This window comes from Coregonus lavaretus (assembly GCF_964263955.1).
Source record: "Coregonus lavaretus genome assembly, contig: HAP1_SCAFFOLD_4579, whole genome shotgun sequence".
NCBI lineage: Eukaryota > Metazoa > Chordata > Actinopteri > Salmoniformes > Salmonidae > Coregonus > Coregonus lavaretus.
In genome coordinates this window covers 23,785-48,887 of record NW_028161301.1, presented here as the reverse complement: position 1 = coordinate 48,887, position 25,103 = coordinate 23,785, and the positions used below count along the sequence as shown (strand labels likewise).

Genomic DNA, 25,103 nt, shown 5'->3' with positions numbered 1-25,103 from the left:
CATAATGACAAAGCAAAAACAGGTTTTTAGACATTTTTGCACATTTATAAAAAAAATTCAACACTTAAATATCACATTTACATAAGTATTCAAACCCTTTACTCAGTACTTTGTTGAAACACCTTTGACAGCAATTACAGCCTCCAGTCTTCTTGGGTATGACGCTACAAGCTTGGCACACATGAATTTGGGGAGTTTCTCCCATTCTTCTCTGCAGATCCCCTCAAGCTCTGTCAGGTTGGATGGGGAGCTTCGAATGGAATGATTGGAACAGAGTCAAACATCTGGTTTCACTCCGTTCCATTTATTCCATTCCAGCCATTACAATAAGCCCATCATCCTATAGCTCCTCCCACCAGCGTCTTCTGGTTGCAATTTACCACACCATTCTATTGAGTAACCGTATATATTCCCCAGAAAGAGTTGCATCTGGAACAGGGATGACCAAAATCTAATATTTTCCTCCTATTTTTGTTTCTCTTTATCAGTTCTTTATCATAGTAGTGAGTAACCATTCTGACCAGGTTATAGTCGCGAGTAACCATTATGACCAGGTTATAGTGGTGAGTAACCGTTATGATCAGGTTATAGTGGTGAGTAACCATTATGACCAGGTTATAGTGGTGAGTAACCGTTATGACCAGGTTATAGTGGTGAGTAACCGTTATGACCAGGTTATAGTGGTGAGTAACTGTTATGACCAGGTTATAGTAGTGAGTAACCGTTATGACCAGGTTATAGTGGTGAGTAACCGTTATGACCAGGTTATAGTGGTGAGTAACCGTTATGACCAGGTTATAGTGGTGAGTAACCGTTATGACCAGGTTATAGTGGTGAGTAACCGTTATGACCAGGTTATAGTGGTGAGTAACCGTTATGACCAGGTTATAGTAGTGAGTAGCCGTTATGACCAGGTTATAGTGGTGAGTAACTGTTATGACCAGGTTATAGTGGTGAGTAGCCGTTATGACCAGGTTATAGTGGTGAGTAACCATTATGACCAGGTTATTGTAGTGAGTAACCATTATGACCAGGTTATAGTGGTGAGTAGCCGTTATGACCAGGTTATAGTGGTGAGTAACCATTATGACCAGGTTATTGTAGTGAGTAACCATTATGACCAGGTTATAGTGGTGAGTAGCCGTTATGACCAGGTTATAGTGGTGAGTAACCATTATGACCAGGTTATTGTAGTGAGTAACCATTATGACCAGGTTATAGTGGTGAGTAACCATTATGACCAGGTTATAGTGGTGAGTAACCATTATGACCAGGTTATAGTGGTGAGTAACCGTTATGACCAGGTTATAGTGGTGAGTAACCATTATGACCAGGTTATAGTCGTGAGTAACCATTATGACCAGGTTATAGTGGTGAGTAACCATTATGACCAGGTTATAGTGGTGAGTAACCGTTATGACCAGGTTATAGTGGTGAGTAACCGTTATGACCAGGTTATAGTGGTGAGTAACCATTATGACCAGGTTATAGTCGTGAGTAACCATTATGACCAGGTTATAGTGGTGAGTAACCGTTATGACCAGGTTATAGTGGTGAGTAACCATTATGACCAGGTTATAGTCGTGAGTAACCATTATGACCAGGTTATAGTGGTGAGTAACCGTTATGACCAGGTTATAGTGGTGAGTAACCATTATGACCAGGTTATAGTGGTGAGTAACCATTATGACCAGGTTATAGTCGTGAGTAACCATTATGACCAGGTTATAGTGGTGAGTAACCATTATGACCAGGTTATAGTCGTGAGTAACCATTCTGACCAGGTTATAGTGGTGAGTAACCGTTATGACCAGGTTATAGTGGTGAGTAACCATTCTGACCAGGTTATAGTGGTGAGTAACCGTTATGACCAGGTTATAGTGGTGAGTAACCGTTATGACCAGGTTATAGTGGTGAGTAACCGTTATGACCAGGTTATAGTGGTGAGTAACCGTTATGACCAGGTTATAATGGTGAGTAACCGTTATGACCAGGTTATAGTGGTGAGTAACCGTTATGACCAGGTTATAGTGGTGAGTAACCATTATGACCAGGTTATAGTGGTGAGTAACCGTTATGACCAGGTTATAGTGGTGAGTAACCATTATGACCAGGTTATAGTGGTGAGTAACCGTTATGACCAGGTTATAGTGGTGAGTAACCGTTATGACCAGGTTATAGTGGTGAGTAACCGTTATGACCAGGTTATAGTGGTGAGTAGCCGTTATGACCAGGTTATAGTGGTGAGTAACCGTTATGACCAGGTTATAGTGGTGAGTAACCGTTATGACCAGGTTATAGTGGTGAGTAACCGTTATGACCAGGTTATAGTGGTGAGTAACCGTTATGACCAGGTTATAGTAGTGAGTAACCGTTATGACCAGGTTATAGTGGTGAGTAACCGTTATGAGCAGGTTATAGTGGTGAGTAACCGTTATGACCAGGTTATAGTGGTGAGTAACCGTTATGACCAGGTTATAGTGGTGAGTAACCGTTATGACCAGGTTATAGTGGTGAGTAACCGTTATGACCAGGTTATAGTGGTGAGTAACCGTTATGACCAGGTTATAGTGGTGAGTAACCATTCTGACCAGGTTATAGTGGTGAGTAACCGTTATGACCAGGTTATAGTGGTGAGTAACCGTTATGACCAGGTTATAGTGGTGAGTAACCATTCTGACCAGGTTATAGTGGTGAGTAACCATTCTGACCAGGTTATAGTGGTGAGTAACCATTATGACCAGGTTATAGTGGTGAGTAACCATTATGACCAGGTTATAGTGGTGAGTAACCGTTATGACCAGGTTATAGTGGTGAGTAACCGTTATGACCAGGTTATAGTGGTGAGTAACCGTTATGACCAGGTTATAGTGGTGAGGAACCGTACCAGTCAGAGACAGTTGCTTGGAAGAGAGATGTCAAGTCACAGAATCATCTCATCTTGTTCCTCTTGTCGTCCTCCAGCCCTGTCTCCTCCTACTGACCTCAACCTGGAGTCCCACCCTGACAGCGGAGAGCTGACTGTCCAGTGGAACGAAGCCAGCACCCCAGGTCAGAACAATGATACTCAGGACAAAGATTACAGAGACTATATGTCCAGACAGAGAACTCCAAATGTCCTATTTTACGACTTCTGTCCAGTTTACATCCACTGTCCATTCTCACGTGTTCTCCCATGCCGTCCAATCAGACATCACCGGCTACAGAGTGACGTGCACGCCAACCAATGGGCAGCGAGGAAACAGCCTGGAGGAGTTTGTGAAGGCGGGCGAGACCTCGTGCACTCTGGAGAACCTCAGCCCTGGCGTGGAGTACAACGTCAGCGTCTTCACCGTTAAAGACGACATGGAGAGTGTTCCTGTCTCCACCACCGTTACTCAAGGTAGGTGTGGGCGTGGCCTAATGTCAGGTGACCTTTTGACCCTATCTCCCCTGCCCTGTGACATCATGATGTGATGACGTGGACAGGAGTGTACGGCAGGGTTCCATCACATCTCTCCTACTCAGACCCCTTCGTTATATTCAGGCTACAATGTCCGTTACACAAAACATTGCTAGTATTGACTCGCACAGTGGGCTGAACTGGTTGAAATGACTTCATTACAGCCAAAATAACAACCAGCTGTTCGTGATTCTACAGTCTCTGCTTGTCCGGTAGTTTTGCCAGTATCCGTGCACATACACCCTTAGAAAAAATAAGGGTCTGTCTAGAACCTAAAAGGGTCCCCCTACGGGCACTGCCGAATAACCCTTTTGGAAACCCTTTTTTCTAAGGGTGTAATGAAGCTACTGCCAGCGATTTTTCACTCATTGTTTTTATATATGTATTCTGCCTTTTAGATCAACGCCCACAGCTCAGCTAAATCATTCATTGATGTAAATTGAAGATTTGTACATGAATGTGAAGTTAGAATAACCTTAATGTGTGCAATACCATATCACCTGAGCTGGTAACCCATATCATTGATAGCCAATAGAGGCTTTAATAATGCCCTTCTCATGACATTGCTTGTCCTGTGTCTGTCTCTGTCTCGGTCTCTGTCTCTGTCTCTGTCCTGTGTCTGTCTCTGTCCTGTGTCTGTCTCTGTCCTGTGTCTGTCTCTGTCCTGTCTCTGTCTCGTCTCTGTCTCGTGTCTGTCTCGTGTCTGTCTGTCTCTCTGTGTCTGTCTCTCTCTCTGTCTCTGCTTCTGTCTCTGTCTCTGTCTCTGTCCTGTGTCTGTCTCTGTCTCTGTCCTGTGTCTGTCTCTGTCCTGTCTCGTCTCTGTCTCGTGTCTCCCTCCTTCCTTCCTCCCCTCCCTCTCTAACCCACTACTAGACGTGCCCCGGCTAACGGACCTCAACTTCGTCGACGTCACCGACACGACTATCGGCCTGAGGTGGAACCCGCTGAACTATACGGCGGTCACCGGCTACCGTATCACGGTGACGGCTGCCGGGGAGAGCGTGCCCATATTCGAGGACATGGTGGAGGCCACCACCGGGTATTACACCGTGCACGGACTGGAGCCCGGCATCGATTATGACATCTCAGTCATCACCGTCACAGAGAGCGGAGAGAGCGAACCCACCACGCTCACGCAGCAAACTGGTAATCATTATAACATGGGCCCGAGAGATGGTTGTGAAGTGTGGGCTGGTGAATGAATTTAACGGACGGACTCATTTTGCTACCCTTCCAGTCCGATTGGTTTGTGTGTTTTGTGTAATGATGTAAGGGGTAGTGTGAATGACGTTGCATCATTACACTGTGATTGCATGCAGTTGCATCTTTGTTTCTGGTTCTCTGTTTGTCTCATAAGTCTGTTCACATTTTACGTCTGGCTGACGAAAACATCTCAGCACTGAACCATGTAGGGCAGGGATCGGAACATAATTTACAAAGAATTTGTAGACTGCAAATTGACCGCAATAATCCCAAACCGATATAATATTCAAATCCAATTTTATTTGTCGTGTGTCGAATACAACAGGTGTAGTAGACCTTACCGTGAAATGCTGACTTACGAGCCCATAACCAACAATGCAGAGTGAAAAAATGTAAGTAAGAAAAATGTGCTAAATAAACTAAAGTAAAAATAGTAATACAATAACAAGGCTATTTACAAGCTTACCGGTACCGAGTCAATGTTCAGGGGTACGAGGTAGTAATGAGGCTATATACAAGGAGTACCAGTACTGAGTCAATGTTCAGGGGTACCAGGTAGTAATGAGGCTATTTACAAGCTTACCGGTACCGAGTCAATGTTCAGGGGTACCAGGTAGTAATGAGGCTATTTACAAGCTTACCGGTACCGAGTCAATGTTCAGGGGTACGAGGTAGTAATGAGGCTATATACAAGGAGTACCAGTACTGAGTCAATGTTCAGGGGTACCAGGTAGTAATGAGGCTATTTACAAGCTTACCGGTACCGAGTCAATGTTCAGGGGTACCAGGTAGTAATGAGGCTATTTACAAGCTTACCGGTACCGAGTCAATGTTCAGGGGTACCAGGTAGTAATGAGACTATATACAAGGAGTACCAGTACTGAGTCAATGTTCAGGGGTACCAGGTTAGTCGAGGTAATTGAGGTAATATGTACATGTAGGTAGGGGTAAAGTGACTATGCATAGATAATAAACAGAGTAGCAGCAGCGTATGTGAAGGCTGAAGGAATGTGTGTGTGTGTTGGAGTGTCAGTGTAGTGTGTGGGTAGTGTGTGGTTGGAGTCCAGTGAGTGATCATTGAGCCTGTGGAAGAGAGTCAGTGTAGTGTGTGGGTAGTGTGTGGTTGGAGTCCAGTGAGTGATCATCGAGCCTGTGGAAGAGAGTCAGTGTAGTGTGTGGTTGGAGTCCAGTGAGTGATCATCGAGCCTGTGGAAGAGAGTCAGTGTAGTGTGTGGGTAGTGTGTGGTTGGAGTCCAGTGAGTGATCATCGAGCCTGTGGAAGAGAGTCAGTGTAGTGTGTGGGTAGTGTGTGGTTGGAGTCCAGTGAGTGATCATCGAGCCTGTGGAAGAGAGTCAGTGTAGTGTGTGGGTAGTGTGTGGTTGGAGTCCAGTGAGTGATCATCGAGCCTGTGGAAGAGAGTCAGTGTAGTGTGTGGTTGGAGTCCAGTGAGTGATCATCGAGCCTGTGGAAGAGAGTCAGTGTAGTGTGTGGTTGGAGTCCAGTGAGTGATCATCGAGCCTGTGGAAGAGAGTCAGTGTAGTGTGTGGTTGGAGTCCAGTGTAGTGATCATCGAGCCTGTGGAAGAGAGTCAGTGTAGTGTGTGGGTAGTGTGTGGTTGGAGTCCAGTGAGTGATCATCGAGCCTGTGGAAGAGAGTCAGTGTAGTGTGTGGGTAGTGTGTGGTTGGAGTCCAGTGAGTGATCATCGAGCCTGTGGAAGAGAGTCAGTGTAGTGTGTGGGTAGTGTGTGGTTGGAGTCCAGTGAGTGATCATCGAGCCTGTGGAAGAGAGTCAGTGTAGTGTGTGGGTAGTGTGTGGTTGGAGTCCAGTGAGTGATCATCGAGCCTGTGGAAGAGAGTCAGTGTAGTTTGTGGGTAGTGTGTGGTTGGAGTCCAGTGAGTGATCATCAAGCCTGTGGAAGAGAGTCAGTGTAGTGTGTGGGTAGTGTGTGGTTGGAGTCCAGTGAGTGATCATCGAGCCTGTGGAAGATAGTCAGTGTAGTGTGTGGTTGGAGTCCAGTGAGTGATCATCGAGCCTGTGGAAGAGAGTCAGTGTAGTGTGTGGTTGGAGTCCAGTGAGTGATCATCGAGCCTGTGGAAGAGAGTCAGTGTAGTGTGTGGGTAGTGTGTGGTTGGAGTCCAGTGAGTGATCATCGAGCCTGTGGAAGAGAGTCAGTGTAGTGTGTGGTTGGAGTCCAGTGAGTGATCATCGAGCCTGTGGAAGAGAGTCAGTGTAGTAATAATAATCCAATAATGGGGTCAATGCTAATAGTCCGGGTGGCCATTTTATGAATTGTTCAGCAGTCTTATGGCTTGGGGGTAGAAGCTGTTCAGGTGCCTTTTGGTCCCAGACTTGGTGCTCCGGTACCGCTTGCCGTGCGGTAGCAGAGAGAACAGTCTATGACTTGGGTGGTTGGAGTCTGACAATTTTTTAGGGCCTTCCTCTGACACCGCCTGGTATAGAGGTCCTGGATGGCAAGAAGCTTGGCCCCAGTGATGTATAGGACGGTACTCACTACCCTTTGTAGCGCCTTGTGGTCGGATGCCGAGCAGTTGCCATACCAGGCGGTGATGCAACCAGTCAAGATGCTCTCGATGGTGCAGCTGTATAACTTTTTGAGGATCTGAGACTTGCATCAAAACCTTTTGTCAAATAATTTATGCTATTGCTAGCAATCAATCAAGAGGAAACTGACTGAACGACTCAAACTCCCCAGCTTATGCTCTCCAAATGGACGTTAGCTGTGAAGGCTGAGATGACCATGCATTGACTTTTGTTCGCTATACATGTCGGAGGGGGACGCTATTCACGAAGACATATTGTTCTGTCTCACGATTCCCGAGCATGAAACGGCAAAGGGGATGTTCAGTGTGCTGCGTGGCTATATGGTCTTTTGCACAGATGGGGCTCCATCTATGGCGGGACGGCGGGCAGGCCTCTGCACTCTAGTTATGAAAGTGTCTCCCTCGGCCATATGGACGCATTGTATGATACACCGAGAGCAACTGGCGGCAAAAGAGCTGAGCACAGAACTCTTGAGATATACTGCAGCAGGTAACTTCGATTGTAAACTACATCAAACCACATCCACTGCGCACACGCCTGTTCACAAAACTATGTGGAGATATGGGATCAGAGCATGACAAAGTCTTGGTGGTTATCGAGGGGAAGTGTTGGAAAGATTTTTCGCATTGAGAGAGGAACTGTTGTCATACAGTCGTGGTCAAAAGTTTTGAGAATGACACAAGTATTGGTCTTCACAAAGTTCGCTGCTTCAGTGTTATGAGATATTTTGGTCAGATGTTACACTGAAGTATAATTACAAGCATTCCATAAGTGTCAAAGGCTTTTATTGACAATTACATTAAGTTGATGCAAAGAGTCAATATTTGCAGTGTTGACCCTTCTTTTTCAAGACCTCTGCAATCCGCCCTGGCATGCTGTCAATTAACTTCTGGGCCAAATCCTGACTGATGGCAGCCCATTCTTGCATAATCAATGCTTGGAGTTTGTCAGAATTTGTGGGGTTTTGTTTGTCCATCTGCCTCTTGAGGATCGACCACAAGTTCTCAATGGGATTAAGGTCTGGGGAGTTTCCTGACCATGGACCCAAAATGTTGATGTTTTGTTCCCCGAGCCACTTAGTTATCACTTTTGCCTTATGGCAAGGTGCTCCATCATGCTGGAAAAGGCATTGGTCGTCACCAAACTGTTCTTGGATGGTTGGGAGGAGTTGCTCTCGGAGGATGTGTTGGTTCACAAAACTATGTGGAGATATGGGATCAGAACATGACAAAGTCTTGGTGGTTATCGAGGAGAAGTGTTGGAAAGGTTTTTGGAATTGAGAGAGGAACTGTTGTCATTCACAATGGACGTAAAAAAACGGACTTGGTTGACTTTCTGTGTAATGAAAAGAAAACGAGTCTCCTTGCCTATGTAACAGACATATTTGGGAAACTGAACTGAACGCAAGCATGCAAATATACAAAAACATTCTACAGATGACTGTCCGAATCAGTGGATTCAGAGGAAACAATTCTTATTGGAGAGAGAGTCTTTCAAAAGCAAACCATGCCCCTTTCCCTCAGCTGTGCATGTTTCTAACAGATAACAGCATCAGTAAGTGTCCCACATGAGTGATTACTGCTCACCTCCAACGCTTGGGAGAACACTTTGGGACCTACTTCCCAATCCGTTTGACTGTGATCCTTGCTCAGTTCACATGCCAGTATCTGAACTCGAACAGCTGATCAAGCTGTTATGTGACGGAATGCATTCACGAGTCACTACGGAGGAGTTTTTGTTTCCTGGCGCTAAGGGAATACCCTGCCGTCTCCCTCTGAGCGTTAATGGTGCGTTCAAGACAACTGGGAACTCTGGGGAAAAACGAGCCGCGACTGGTAAAAAATCTTTCGAATGGTCATCCAACTAGAGCTCCGACCTAAAAATCACTGACATCATGATTTGACCTTGTATTTTTCCAACTTCCCAGTTGTCTTGAATGCACTATAAAACTCATGGTACCCTTCGCCAGCTCATATCTGTGTGAAGCTGGATTCAGCGCTCTCGTCTGCATTAAAACCAAATATCGATCCAGGTTGGATGTGACAGCAGAGATGAGGTGCGCACTGTCGACCACGCCCCCTGACTTTGAGAATCTCCGACACGACATGCGTCAAGCCACACCCATCTAATTAGTGGTGGAGAGATAAGATACATTATGTCAGACTCATTGGCTGTCATAGCCACACATTACAAGCATGTGATGGTGAGTTGAGAAGATTATCAGAAATACTGTTAATGTTTTTTTTTTTATGTTAACTGCCATACCCCCTCCCCCCCCCACACACACACACACGTAATGATGGTTTTTGGAGTCGTGCGTGGCCAAGCAGTCATGGGTGAACAGGGAGTACAGGAAGACACTTGCCAGCTTGAAAATGTCAGTGAAGACACTTGCCAGATGGTCAGCGCAAGCTCTGAGCATGGATCCTGGTAATGTATCTGGCCCTGAGGCCTTGTGAATGTTAACCTGTAACCTGAGTCCCACTCCTAAGAAAATTGCAGCTCTAGCCTTCAGCTCAGTGCGGATGTTGCCTGTAACCCATGGCTTCTGGTTGGGATATGTACGTACGGTCACTGTGGGGATGAAGTCCTTGATGCACTTATTAATGAAGCAGGTGACTGATGTGATAAACTCCTCAATGATATCAGATGAATCCCGGAACATATTCCAATCTGTGCTAGCGAAACAGTCCTGTAGCTTAGCATCCGCTTCATTGGACCACTTCCGTATTGAGGGTGTCACTGGTATTTCCTGTTTTGAGTTTTTGCTTGTAAGCAGTGATCAGGAGGATAGAGTTATGGTCAGATTTGCCAAATGGAGGGCGAGGGAGAGATTTGTACGCGTCTTTGTGTGTGGAGTAAAGGTGATCTAGAGTTTTTTTCCTTCTGGTTGCACATTTAACATGCTGGTTGAAATGAGATAAAATGGATTTCAGTTTTCCTGAATTAAAGTCCCCGGCCACTAGGAGAGCCGCCTCTGGATGAGCATTTTCTTGTTTGCTTATTGCCTTATACAGCTCGTTGAGTCGGGTCTTAGTGCCAGCATCAGTTTGTGGTGGTAAATAGACGGCTTCGAAAAATATAGATGACAACTCCTTTGTTTAATAGTGTGGTCTACAGCTTATCATGAGATACTCTACCTCAGGCGAGCAAAACCTTGAGACTTCCTTTAATATTAGAGATCACGCACCAGATATTGTTGACAAAGAGAGCACACCACCCCCTCTGATCTTACTGGTCTGGGAAGAGCAGTATATCCTTCGCGTCCGACTCCATTAAAGAAAAAATCCTTGTCCAGTTCGAGGTGAGTAATCACTGTTCTGATGTCCAGAAGCTCTTTTCGGTCATGGGAAACGATGGCAGAGACATTATGTACAAAAAAAAAGTTAAAAACACACTAAATAGCACAAACGGCGGCCATTATAGATCATCGTGTTTCTAACATTAGACCAAAACATAATAATTTCAAACCTTGCTTACATTTGTATACGATCACGTCTCTCTCTATTATGTGTTGGAATACTCGGGAACACGTTTCCAAAATTATAATCACTTGGAGCTCATTTTCCTGGTGTTTTTTCAGTCTTATGCCCAACAATGAAAAAGTAAAATAAAATATTATTTTTTTTGCTCAGAAAACTTTGGGTGGCAAATAACGCTGGCTGTTAGTTGTGGAACCCTGATATAGGGCTTCAATCTCCTCTAGCTGTGTGGGAGTGATGCTGTTCAGGACCATATGGTTTTAGTTTGCCCCAACTCACTGTTTCTACATCTGAATTCTTCAACACCAGCTGGAGCTCATTGTGACTCCCATTTGGTCTCCTTTCCCAAACACAGTTTATTCCCTCACTTTTTGATACGATGCCGTAAAACAGCAGAGATTCAACATTCAAACATATTTTCCTTTTAACTATCTTTGATCTCGGATGGTCTTGACTAAACACCTCAATATAACTGCGTCCTGAATCTCCAACCTTCAAAGTGCACGCTTGCACACTCCTTGTCATGGATTCAAAAGCATTGGATTAGTTAAGGCTATACATTCTGGAGAGAGTTCCTTTTTTTCTTCTTCTGTGAAATCCATGACCAGGAGTGTGCAAGTGCGCACTTTGAGAGAAGGGTTGGGGCGCCAGGTAGCCCAGCGGTTAGAGTGTGGCGCCAGTAACTGAAAGGTTGCTAGTTTGAATCCCGGGAACTGACAAAGTGAAACATGAGCAAGGCACTTAACCTCCAGGGTCTGCGTTGATAGTGCAGACCCTGGCCGTGACCTCGCTCTCCACGGGTGTCTCTGGGAGATGGGAGATGCAAAAAAAAATAAACATTTCCAATTCACACATGTACATGTGTGAATTAAGACCAATATAAGCACCTACCAAAGGGGTGGAGAATTGGGATACAACTGCTCTCTCTTAATAATCACTTAATACCTGCTATCCAGCTGTTCCTCCCCCTACTAACCTGGGTTTCCCTGAGGTGGGTCCTGACAGTAATACCTAATATCTCTCCATCCCCCAGCCGTACCTGCCCCTACTAACCTGGGTTTCCCTGAGGTGGGTCCTGACAGCATGCAGGTGACCTGGACAGCTCCTGTGGTTCCTAACCCCGCTGACATCAACAGCTTCGTGATTCGCTACCACCCCATCGACGACGAGGATGACATCACAGAAAGCAGCGTCGGAGGGAACGCTGACACTGTGGTTCTTAAGAGTAAGGCGCGCGCACACGCACACACACACACACACACGCACACACACGCACACACACACACGCACACACGCGCACACACACACACACACACACACAGTCCTAATGACTGTTGTCACTCACTGACTGACGCTGTGTGTCCCTGTTCCTGTAGATCTGATTTCCAACACAGAGTACCTGGTCAGTGTGGTGTGTGTTTATGAAGAGAGGGAGAGCTCACCTCTGGTCGGCACCCACAAAACAAGTGAGTTTCACCTGAATGATTTGATTCATCGATGTGTTTTGGTCATCCTTTCTTTTGTCAATGTCTCCTAAATGATTCCTAAATTACTCCTAAATGACTCCTAAATGTCTCCTAAATGACTCCTAAATGATTCCTAAATGACTCCTGACCGATGTTTTTTCCCCTCAGCTCTGGACTCCCCCAGCGGTCTACGGTTCTCAGAGGTCCTGACCAACTCCTTCACGGTGCACTGGCTGGCCCCCAACGCCATCATCACTGGCTACCGGATTCGTTACCAGATGACCAGCGGCGGGCGGGCCAAGGACGAGAGGCTGCCGCCATCCAGGAACCACTTCACCCTGACCGGCCTGACCCCCGAGACGGAATACATCGTCAACATCTATGCTGTCAGCGGCCAGCAGGACAGCAAGCCGCTCACCGGCAAACAGAAAACCAGTACGACCTCATCCTTAACTTTTCACACATTCTTTTAGTTTGCCTTGATTCAATGCTTTCTTCCTTTCATCCAGTCCCAATTTCCTACCCCTACGATAAGACCTGTTGACAGCCAGTCCCAATTTCCTACCCCTACGATAAGACCTGTTGACAGCCAGTCCCAATTACCTACCCCTACGATAAGACCTGTTGACAGCCAGTCCCAATTTCCTACCCCTAGGATAAGACCTGTTGACAGCCAGTCCCAATTTTCTACCCCTACGATAAGACCTGTTGACAGCCAGTCCCAATTTCCTACCCCTACGATAAGACCTGTTGACAGCCAGTCCCAATATAAGACCTGTTGACAGCCAGTCCCAATTTCCTACCGCTACGATAAGACCTGTTGACAGCCAGTCCCAATATAAGACCTGTTGACAGCCAGTCCCAATTTCCTACCGCTACGATAAGACCTGTTGACAGCCAGTCCCAATTTCCTACCCCTACGATAAGACCTGTTGACAGCCAGTCCCAATTACCTACCGCTACGATAAGACCTGTTGACAGCCAGTCCCAATTTCCTACCCCTACGATAAGACCTGTTGACAGCCAGTCCCAATTTCCTACACCTACGATAAGACCTGTTGACAGCCAGTCCCAATTTCCTACCCCTACGATAAGACCTGTTGACAGCCAGTCCCAATTTTCTACCCCTACGATAAGACCTGTTGACAGCCAGTCCCAATTTCCTACCCCTACGATAAGACCTGTTGACAGCCAGTCCCAATATAAGACCTGTTGACAGCCAGTCCCAATTTCCTACCGCTACGATAAGACCTGTTGACAGCCAGTCCCAATATAAGACCTGTTGACAGCCAGTCCCAATTTCCTACACCTACGATAAGACCTGTTGACAGCCAGTCCCAATTACCTACCCCTACGATAAGACCTGTTGACAGCCAGTCCCAATTACCTACCGCTACGATAAGACCTGTTGACAGCCAGTCCCAATTTCCTACCCCTACGATAAGACCTGTTGACAGCCAGTCCCAATTTTCTACCCCTACGATAAGACCTGTTGACAGCCAGTCCCAATTACCTACCGCTACGATAAGACCTGTTGACAGCCAGTCCCAATTACCTACCGCTACGATAAGACCTGTTGACAGCCAGTCCCAATTTCCTACCCCTACGATAAGACCTGTTGACAGCCAGTCCCAATTTCCTACCCCTACGATAAGACCTGTTGACAGCCAGTCCCAATTTCCTACCCCTACGATAAGACCTGTTGACAGCCGGTCCCAGTTTCCTACCCCTACGATAAGACCTGTTGACAGCCGGTCCCAATTTCCTACCCCTACGATAAGACCTGTTGACAGCCAGTCCCAATATCCTACCCCTATGATAAGACCTGTTGACAGCCAGTCCCAATTACCTACCCCTACGATAAGACCTGTTGACAGCCAGTCCCAATTTCCTACACCTACGATAAGACCTGTTGACAGCCAGTCCCAATTTCCTACCCCTACGATAAGACCTGTTGACAGCCAGTCCCAATTACCTACCGCTACGATAAGACCTGTTGACAGCCAGTCCCAATTATCTACCGCTACGATAAGACCTGTTGACAGCCATTCCCAATTACCTACCGCTACGATAAGACCTGTTGACAGCCAGTCCCAATTTCCTACCCCTACGATAAGACCTGTTGACAGCCAGTCCCAATTTCCTACCCCTATGATAAGACCTGTTGACAGCCAGTCCCAATTTCCTACCCCTACGATAAGACCTGTTGACAGCCAGTCCCAATTTCCTACCCCTACGATAAGACCTGTTGACAGCCAGTCCCAATTTCCTACCCCTACGATAAGACCTGTTGACAGCCAGTCCCAATTTCCTACCCCTACGATAAGACCTGTTGACAGCCAGTCCCAATTTCCTACCGCTACGATAAGACCTGTTGACAGCCAGTCCCAATATCCTACCGCTACGATAAGACCTGTTGACAGCCAGTCCAAATTTCCTACCCCTACGATAAGACCTGTTGACAGCCAGTCCCAATTTCCTACCCCTACGATAAGACCTGTTGACAGCCAGTCCCAATTTCCTACCCCTACGATAAGACCTGTTGACAGCCAGTCCCAATTTCCTACCCCTGCGATAAGACCTTTTGACAGCCAGTCCCAATTTCCTACCCCTACGATAAGACCTGTTGACAGCCAGTCCCAATTACCTACCGCTACGATAAGACCTGTTGACAGCCAGTCCCAATTTCCTACCCCTACGATAAGACCTGTTGACAGCCAGTCCCAATTTCCTACCCCTACGATAAGACCTGTTGACAGCCAGTCCCAATTTCCTACCCCTACAATAAGACCTGTTGACAGCCAGTCCCAATATCCTACCCCTACGATAAGACCTGTTGACAGCCAGTCCCAATTTCCTACCGCTACGATAAGACCTGTTGACAGCCAGTCCCAATATCCTACCCCTATGATAAGACCTGTTGACAGCCAGTCCCAATATCCTACCGCTACGATAAGACCTGTTGACAGCCAGTCCCAATATCCTACCCCTATGATAAGACCTGTTGACAGCCAGTCCCAATATCCTACCCCTACGATAAGACCTGTTGACAGCCAGTCCCAATTTCCTACCCCTACGATAAGACCTGTTGACAGCCAGTCCCAATATCCTACCCCTACGATAAGACCTGTTGACAGCCAGTCCCAATTTCCTACCCCTACGATAAGACCTGTTGACAGCTAGTCCCAATTTCCTACCCCTACGATAAGACCTGTTGACAGCCAGTCCCAAAATCCTACCCCTACGATAAGACCTGTTGACAGCCAGTCCCAATTTCCTACCCCTACGATAAGACCTGTTGACAGCCAGTCCCAATTACCTACCCCTACGATAAGACCTGTTGACAGCCAGTCCCAATTACCTACCCCTACGATAAGACACGTTGACAGCCAGTCCCAATTTCCTACCCCTACGATAAGACATGTTGACAGCCAGTCCCAATATCCTACCGCTACGATAAGACCTGTTGACAGCCAGTCCCAATTTCCTACCCCTACGATAAGACCTGTTGACAGCCAGTCCCAATTTCCTACCCCTACGATAAGACCTGTTGACAGCCAGTCCCAATTTCCTACCCCTACGATAAGACCTGTTGACAGCCAGTCCCAATATCCTACCCCTACGATAAGACCTGTTGACAGCCAGTCCCAATTTCCTACCCCTACGATAAGACCTGTTGACAGCCAGTCCCAATTTCCTACCCCTACGATAAGACCTGTTGACAGCCAGTCCCAATTTCCTACCCCTACGATAAGACCTGTTGACAGCCAGTCCCAATATCCTACCCCTACGATAAGACCTGTTGACAGCCAGTCCCAATTTCCTACCGCTACGATAAGACCTGTTGACAGCCAGTCCCAATATCCTACCCCTACGATAAGACCTGTTGACAGCCAGTCCCAATATCCTACCCCTACGATAAGACCTGTTGACAGCCAGTCCCAATTTCCTACCCCTACGATAAGACCTGTTGCCAGCCAGTCCCAATATCCTACCCCTACGATAAGACCTGTTGACAGCCAGTCCCAATTTCCTACCCCTACGATAAGACCTGTTGACAGCTAGTCCCAATTTCCTACCCCTACGATAAGACCTGTTGACAGCAAGTCCCAATCTCCTACCCCTACGATAAGACCTGTTGACAGCCAGTCCCAATTTCCTACCCCTACGATAAGACCTGTTGACAGCCAGTCCCAATATCCTACCCCTACGATAAGACCTGTTGACAGCCAGTCCCAATTTCCTACCCCTACGATAAGACCTGTTGACAGCCAGTCCCAATTTCCTACCCCTACGATAAGACCTGTTGACAGCCAGTCCCAATTTCCTACCCCTACGATAAGACCTGTTGACAGCCAGTCCCAATATCCTACCCCTACGATAAGACCTGTTGACAGCCAGTCCCAATTTCCTACCCCTACGATAAGACCTGTTGACAGCCAGTCCCAATTACCTACCCCTACGATAAGACACGTTGACAGCCAGTCCCAATTTCCTACCCCTACGATAAGATCCATTGACTTTTCACACATCACCTGAATCCCAAATCACCCAATAGCCCCTACTCCCTAGCCCCTACTCCCTTGCCCCGACCCCATATCCCCTACTCCCTAGCCCCTATCCCCAGCCCCTACTTCCTAGCCCCTACTTCCTAGCCCCTACTCCCTAGCCCCTACCCCCAGCCCCTACTTCCTAGCCCCTACTTCCTAGCCCCTACTCCCTAGCCCGTACTCCCTAGCCCTTACTCCCTAGCCCCTACTCCCTACTCCCAAGGCACATGTAGATCTTGGATAGGCGTTAACCAATATGGTGGTAGCTCCAACCTGCCCTCTGATAGGCCAGGGGAAATTGTTGCCATTGTTGCTAACACCCATCCAATCCTCTCAGCTCTCCACAAGAACCCAGTTTTCCTTTTAATTTACTTCCTTTGAATGTTTCTGTCAGTATGAGAGATTCATTCTCACCGTCTGTCTCTGCTTCCTTCTCCTTGTGTCCCCTAGTCTCCGATGCTCCTACTGACCTGGAGGTAGTGTCCTCCTCCCCCACCAGCATCACAATCCGCTGGGACGCCCCCTCTGTTACCGTGAGGTACTACAGGATCACCCATGGAGAGTCAGGTCTGTCAGGTACGTTAACTAACCTAACCTTTACTGACTTAGCCTTAACTAGCCTGATACTGTGAGGTACTACAGGTTCACCCATGGAGAGTCAGGTCTGTCAGGTACGTTAACTAAACTAACCTTTACTGACTTAGCCTTAACTAGCCTGATACTGTGAGGTACTACAGGGTCACCCATGGAGAGTCAGGTCTGTCCGGTACGTTAACTAGCCTGGCCTTAACTAGCCTGATACTGTGAGGTACTACAGGTTCACCCATGGAGAGTCAGGTCTGTCCGGTACGTTAACTAGCCTGGCCTTAACTAGCCTGATACTGTGAGGTACTACAGGTTCACCCATGGAGAGTCAGGTCTTTCAGGTACGTTAACTAACCTAACCTTTACTGACTTAGCCTTAACTAGCCTGATACTGTGAGGTACTACAGGGTCACCCATGGAGAGTCAGGTAGCTCAACTAACCTTTCTCTGCCATTCGATCACCATGGTGATCGTCTTCAATGTCACAAATCTGGGAAATCAAAGAGTAGCTCACCAATTATTTTGCTTTTTCACAATATGAATGTTGTCTATCTGTAGCATATTAGCATTGTTTGCTGTTACCCCTCCCAAACCCCCAGGTGGCCACAGCACCCCTAAAGAGTTCACTGTCCCTGGTTCCCAGTCTACCGCCACCATCCAGAACCTGAGGCCTGGTACTGACTACACCATCACAGTCTACGCTGTGACCGGCAGAGGGGACAGCCCAGCCTCCAGCACCCCCATCTACGTCACCCACAAGACAGGTACCCCTTCCCCCCCTCCTAACTTCGATCTAGGGCAGGACTCTCCATCCCCTCTTCCTGGAGAGCTACCGTCCTGTAGGTTTTCACTCCAACCCTAATCTAGCACACCTGATTCTAATAATTAGCTGGTTGACAAGTTGAATCAGGTTAGTTACAACTGGGGTTGGAGCGAAAACCTACAGGAGGGTTGGAGAGCCCTGTTCTAGGGAGGTTTGTCCTTGCCACTGAGCTGCTCTCTTGCTCTTTGCGGTCTAGGCCTGGTTACTGTAAGCATAAAACGTTTTATGACAACTGTTGCTGTTAAAAGAGATTGATTTGATCAAGATGAATAAGATCATGTTTTTTAAAGTCCTTTTAATTTGACCCCTGTCCTGTCTTGATAATGTACGTGGTCTGAAAGTATACTTCTGCTGTGCCTTCAGCAGGTTGTGACTTTGACCCTCTCCTCTGTCTGTAGATGTTGAGTCTCCTCTCCTCTGTCTGTAGATATTGAGTCTCCTCTCCTCTGTCTGTAGATATTGACTCTCCTCTCCTCTGTCTGTAGATATTGACTCTCCTCTCCTCTGTCTGTAGATATTGAGTCTCCTCTCCTCTGTCTGTAGATATTGAGTCTCCTCTCCTCTGTCTGTAGATATTGAGTCTCCTCTCCTCTGTCTGTAGATATTGACTCTCCTTTGGAGATGAAGGTGACTGACGTTAAGGACAGCACCATCACTGTGAGGTGGTCCCCGGCCCAGGGGCCTGTCCAGGGGTACAGGATCACTGGGGTCCCCAGGAACGGACAGGGGCCATCCTTCTCTGAGACCGTTGCTCCAGGTAAGGCCATGTTGCTCCAGGTAAGGCCATGTTGCTTCAGGTAAGGCCATGTTGCTTCAGGTAAGGCCATGTTGCTCCAGGTAAGACCCTGTTGCTACAGGTTGAGTCGCATAGGGGATTCATTAAAGTGGTCCCAGATTTGTTTGTGCGTGACATGACTGTAGGAGTTGGCAAGATGGCACAAAGAGATCTGGCACGAGGCTAGGTATTGATATGTTTTTTTAGCACTTGTGCACGGAAGTATACATCTAGAATATGAAATGTTTTGGATGTCAAAATATAGTTTTCATATAGTGTTGGTGTTGAGTTCTGTCTCATCCTGTTGTTAATGACTGTATCTGTCCCTGGTGTTTTAGATCAGACGGAGATGACGTTCTCTGGCCTGCAGCCCACAGTAGAGTACATCCTCAGCGTGTACGCCCTGGGACAGGGACGGAGAGAGCCTTCCCCTGGTGGAGACTGCTGTCACTGGTGAGTGTTCCGGAGTCGTTGCTCTATGTATGACCCTGTGCTGCTCTCCTTTCCTGTCGGGCGTTTGCGTGTGTCGGTTGCACAACTGCAGAGAGCTCACCAGACCCTTGACCTTATTTGACCTCTCCCTCCCTCCCCTGCAGGGTGGGTCCCCCACAGACCTGACCTTCTCTAACGTTGACTCCACCTCCATGACCATCTCCTGGGACTCGCCCGACGGCCGGGTGACGTCATACCGCGTCCTGTACGCCGGCCCCGAGGAGGGCGAGAGGGAGCTGCGACCCGCACCCCGCGGAGACGACGAATCGGCAACGATCCACGGCCTGCGACCCGGAAGTGAATACACTGTGAAGGTCATCGCCCTGCACCTACCGCACACCTAGTCCTCCACTGGTGGGCGTTCAGGCCACAGGTAAGCCATGAACCCCTCCGCCAGGACAAATACAAACCCATTGTGTTTGAGGTAAACACAATGGTCAGTTTGAGTAAAGTGAGGCATTGAATCAATAATCTTGAACATTCAATGAGTAGTTAATGATACTTTTGATAGTTGTGATGGAAGGTGATTTTTATATCAGCGATTCTAAACAGTGCGACTGTAATGTAGCTGATGTGATTTTAAACATGCACACTCTTTGAGTATCTTGGAAATCAGCCTATCCAACACTCTTTCTCTCTCTCTCTCTCTCTCTCTCTGTCTCTCTCTCTCTCTCCTCTCTCTCTCTCTCGGTCTCTCTTCTCTCTCTCTCTCTCTCTCTCTCTCTCTCTCTCTCTCGGTCTCTCTCTCTCTGTCTCTCTCTCTCTGTCTCTCTCTCTGTCTCTCTCTCTCTCTCTCTCTCTCTCTCTCTCTCTCTCTCTCTCTGTCTCTCTCTCTCTCTCTCTCTTCTCTCTCTCTCTCTCTCTCTCTGTCTCTCTCTCTCCTCTCTCTCTCTCGTCTCTCTCTCTCTCTCCTTTCCTTTCCTTCTGTCCACCCCAGCCTCCCTGCCCCACCAACCTTGAATTCTCCCAGATCACCTCCTCCTCCTTCACCATCAACTGGCGCACCACATCCAACACCCATCTGACCGGTTACCGGGTGGTCATCAACCCCAAGAACAAGAGCGGTCCCACCAAGGAGATGAACGTTGCCCCTGACACAACACAGGTCCACGTGCCGGGACTCATGGTAATTATAAAGGCTCATACATGCTTATAACCTGTTATAAAGCATTATAGCTGCAGACTTTCAATCTGCAATATGTAACTTTTTGGGCGACCTGACCAAATTCACATAGAAATATGCGTTATAGATCTGTCATTCGCATTGAACACAAGTCTAAGAAGAGGTAGATCTGTTCTATGTGCGCTATTTCTATGCTTCCTGTTCTTAAGTTACATTTTTGTGTCTTTTAACTTTCAGTTTTTTGTACAGCAGCTTCAAACAGCTGAAAATACAATATTTTTGGTTATTGAAAATATATTTCACAGCGGTTTAGATGGTACAATGATTCTCTACACCCCAGGGGTATTCAACTCTTACCGAATGAGGTCCAGAGACTGCTGGGTTTCTGCTCTACCTGGTTTCCCTCATTAGAGGGGAACGCAGTGGCACTGGGCTTCGAGGTCCAGAGTTGAGTTGACGACATTATGCATTGCATTGTCAACTTTTAGAATTTAGCAACCAGGAAATGGCGGAGCGATTTCTGCATACTGCACGTATAACCATCTCATTTGAGACATCTCTAACCCACATCTCAACTGAGTCAAAGTCATTATGACATGATTATATGACATTATAAAAGGCACGTTTTACATCGTAATGCATTATAGTAAAGTGTTACCAAAAATCTACATGTGATTTATCCATAACTTGAGGGATGGATCATTTTAAAATGCTTGAGTTTTTTTTTTTTTTTTACATTTCCTGTTCGCTAAAAGGAAAAGTATTTTCGCCTGGAATCCTTTCTACAGGTAGTCGACAGCTGTTATTTCATAGTTTGGGATTTCCAGGCATTTGTTTGATGACCCTCCTCCAATCCAATGAGAGCTGTGGCGCTGGTCCCAAATTAAACCCTATTCACTACATAGTGCACTAATTTTGACCAGGACCGATATGGCTCTGGTGAAATGTAGTGCGCTACAGTGAGGGGAAAAAATATATTTGATCCCCTGCTGATTTTGTACGTTTGCCCACTGACAAGGAAATGATCAGTGTATAATTTTAATGGTAGGTTTATTTGAACAGTGAGAGACAGAATAACAACAAAAAATCCAGAAAAACGCATGTCAAAAATGTTATAAATTGATTTGCATTCTAATGAGGGAAATAAGTATTTGACCCCCTCTCAATCAGAAAGATTTCTGGCTCCCAGGTGTCTTTTATACAGGTAACGAGCTGAGATTAGGAGCACACTCTTAAAGGGAGTGCTCCTAATCTCAGTTTGTTACCTGTATAAAAGACACCTGTCTACAGAAGCAATCAATCAATCAGATTCCAAACTCTCCACCATGGCCAAGACCAAAGAGCTCTCCAAGGATGTCAGGGACAAGATTGTAGACCTACACAAGGCTGGAATGGGCTACAAGACCATCGCCAAGCAGCTTGGTGAGAAGGTGACAATAGTTGGTGCGATTATTCGCAAATGGAAGAAACACAAAAGTCCTGTCAATCTCCCTTGGCCTGGGGCTCCATGCAAGATCTCACCTCGTGGAGTTGCAATGATGATGAGAACGGTGAGGAATCAGCCCAGAACTACACGGGAGGATCTTGTCAATGATCTCAAGGCAGCTGGGACCATAGTCACCAAGAAAACAATTGGTAACACACTACGCCGTGAAGGACTGAAATCCTGCAGCACCCGCAAGGTCCCCCTGCTCAAGAAAGCACATATACAGGCCCGTCTGAAGTTTGCCAATGAACATCTGAATGATTGGTCAGATGAGACCAATATCGAGCTCTTTGGCATCAACTCAACTCGCCGTGTTTGGAGGAGGAGGAATGCTGCCTATGACCCCAAGAACACCATCCCCACCGTCAAACATGGAGGTGGAAACATTATGCTTTGAGGGTGTTTTTCTGCTAAGGGGACAGGACAACTAAACCGCATCAAAGGGACGATGGACGGGGCCATGTACCGTCAAATCTTGGGTGAGAACCTCCTTCCCTCAGCCAGGCCATTGAAAATGGGTCGTGGATGGGTATTCCAGCATGACAATGACCCAAAACACACGGCCAAGGCAACAAAGGAGTGGCTCAAGAAGAAGCACATTAAGGTCCTGGAGTGGCCTAGCCAGTCTCCAGACCTTAAACCCATAGAAAATCTGTAGCTGAAGGTTTGAGTTGCCAAACGTCAGCCTCGAAACCTTAATGACTTGGAGAAGATCTGCAAAGAGGAGTTGGACAAAATCCCTCCTGAGATGTGTGCAAACCTGGTGGCCAACTACAGGAAACGTCTGACCTCTGTTATTGCCAACAAGGGTTTTGCCACCAAGTACTAAGTCATGTTTTGCAGAGGGGTCAAATACTTATTTCCCTCATTTAAAATGCAAATCAATTTATAACATTTTTGATGTTTTTTTCAGGATTTTTGTTGTTGTTATTCTGTCTCTCACTGTTCAAATAAACCTACCATTAAAATTATAGACTGATCATTTCTTTGTCAGTGGGCAAACTTACAAAATCAGCAGGGGATCAAATACTTTTTTCCCTCACTGTATGTAGGGCATAGGGTGCCATTTGGGGCGTAACCTTGTGGTTTTGAAACCCGTCGTCTGCTAGACTAGCGAAGCCACAGCCTTGTCATTTCCAGTTGACGAACAAAGAGTGCAACCAGCCTTAGTTACAGTCGTCCGTCTCTGTTCAACACATTGAGTCATCGAAACTGAAACAGTGCATAAACTGGGAATTTATATTTTTGACTGATATTATGATTGTCTGTTTCATATCTGTAAAGTAGATAAAATACAGTCAGTTCCACTTTAAAGGACTAGAGGGTGTTTGGGAGATGATGGTGGTCCCAATGAATCGGTTTCTCCTGACTGTACTGGCTGTCTCTGTCTGTGAAGGGTGCTACTACGCATGAGTCTCACTCAGTTTCACCTCTACTGTCTGTTTCTGTCTCTGTCTGTGAAGGGTGCTACTACGCATGAGTCTCACTCAGTTTCACCTCTACTGTCTGTTTCTGTGTCTGTCTGTGTAGGTTGCGACTACGTATGAGGTGCACGTTTATGCCCTGAAGAACTCTCTGACGAGCCGCCCAGTTCAAGGAGAGGTCACAACACTGGACAGTGAGTTTCTCTGCCTCCTTCCCCTCCCTCTCTCTTTCCATTCCCTCTCTCTCCTTCCTCTCTCGGTCTCTCTCTCTCTCTCTGTCTCTCTCTCTGTGTCTCTGTCTTTCTGTCTCTCTGTCTTTCTGTCTCTCTGTCTCTGTCTGTCTCTCTCTCTCTCTGTCTCTCTCTCTCGCTCTTTCTCTGTCTCTCTCTCTCTCTGTCTCTGTCTCTCTGTGTCTCTCTCTCTCTCGCTCTTTCTCTCTCTCTCTGTCTCTGTCTCTCTGTGTCTCTCTGTCTCTCCGTGATCTCTGTCTCTCTTTCTCTCTTTCTCTCTCTCTCTCTGTCTCTCTCTCTCTCTCTCTCTCTCTCATCTCTCTCTCTCTCTCTCTCTCTCTATCTCTCTCTCTCTCTGTCTCTCTGTCTCTCTCTCTCTCTCTCTCTCTCTCTCTCTCTCTCATCTCTCTCTCTCTCTCTCTCTGTCTCTCTGTCTCTCTGTCTCTCTGTCTCTCTGTCTCTCTCTCTCTCTCTCTCTCTCTCTCTCTCTCTCTCTCTCTCTCTCTCTCTCTCTCTCTCTCTCCTTCCTCTCCTTCCACAGCTAGCTATTCAGCAGTGATGACAGGAGAGAACATATTGCTTTCATCCTCTTTATTCTGTTGCCTTAGCAACTGATTATCTTCATGGGGTCCACAAAACAGAAGTTACAAATATAACAGACATTACAAGCCTTTTAACAATTTTAAGACAAATAAAATTTAAAAAACCTGCTAGAAATCTCCTCTCCTCTCTCTGTGTTCCAGACATCAGTCCCCCACGTCGCGTGCGTATCTCTGACGTAAAGGACTCCTCCATCACCCTGACATGGCGATCCAAGACTGAGACCATCTCTGGCTTCCTGGTTGAGGCCACGCCCACCACTGGAGGCCGCACCCCCATCCAGAGGACCATCACCCCTGATTCCCGCGCCTACACTATCCAAGGTACCCCCCCCCACATACCTCCTACTCCCCTTGAATCAGGTGACCCTGCTGCAGTCAACATTCACTTCAGGGTCATGTTCATTAGGACATGCAACATTTTTAAAATGTCTTGCAACAGAAAACGAAAATGAGCATTTCTTATTGGACCAAGTCCAGGCAGTCTCTACCTGTTTCAGTCTTTTGGTGCCTAATGAACACCACCCAGACTCAATCCTGGATCATATTAATCTGGAACATTTTCCACTTGTCTTCCACAGGTCTTCAGCCTGGCACTACCTACAAGATCAACATATACACTCTGAACGGCAACGGCCGCAGTGCTCCCTTCACCCTCACTGCCACAACAGGTATACTACCATCACCTCTCTATACTACCATCCTCTCTCTATACTACCATCCTCTCTCTATACTACCATCCTCTCTATACTACCACCCTCTCTCTATACTACCATCCTCTCTATACTACCATCCTCTCTCTATACTACCATCCTCTCTCTATTCTACCATCCTCTCTCTATACTACCATCCTCTCTCT

General features: G+C 46.9%; 1 protein-coding gene across 1 annotated transcript in view; it reads left to right on the top strand.

Annotated features, from left to right (window-relative positions):
- Positions 1-1,970: 1,970 nt before the first annotated feature.
- LOC311120837 (fibronectin-like) overlaps positions 1,971-25,103 on the top strand; it is a gene marked incomplete at its 5' end in the record, with an annotated part of 38,516 nt that continues 15,383 nt past the window's right edge. Inside the window, 20 exon segments of the mRNA XM_084195401.1 lie at positions 1,971-2,573; positions 2,775-2,883; positions 2,965-3,051; positions 3,191-3,382; positions 4,316-4,588; positions 11,725-11,916; positions 12,068-12,157; positions 12,326-12,592; positions 17,158-17,274; positions 17,892-18,056; positions 18,717-18,872; positions 19,229-19,299; positions 19,301-19,343; positions 19,503-19,711; positions 19,713-19,755; positions 19,922-19,941; positions 20,320-20,508; positions 23,522-23,609; positions 24,389-24,568; positions 24,826-24,915. Coding sequence (XP_084051527.1) covers positions 1,971-2,573; positions 2,775-2,883; positions 2,965-3,051; positions 3,191-3,382; positions 4,316-4,588; positions 11,725-11,916; positions 12,068-12,157; positions 12,326-12,592; positions 17,158-17,274; positions 17,892-18,056; positions 18,717-18,872; positions 19,229-19,299; positions 19,301-19,343; positions 19,503-19,711; positions 19,713-19,755; positions 19,922-19,941; positions 20,320-20,508; positions 23,522-23,609; positions 24,389-24,568; positions 24,826-24,915 — 3,184 coding nt within the window.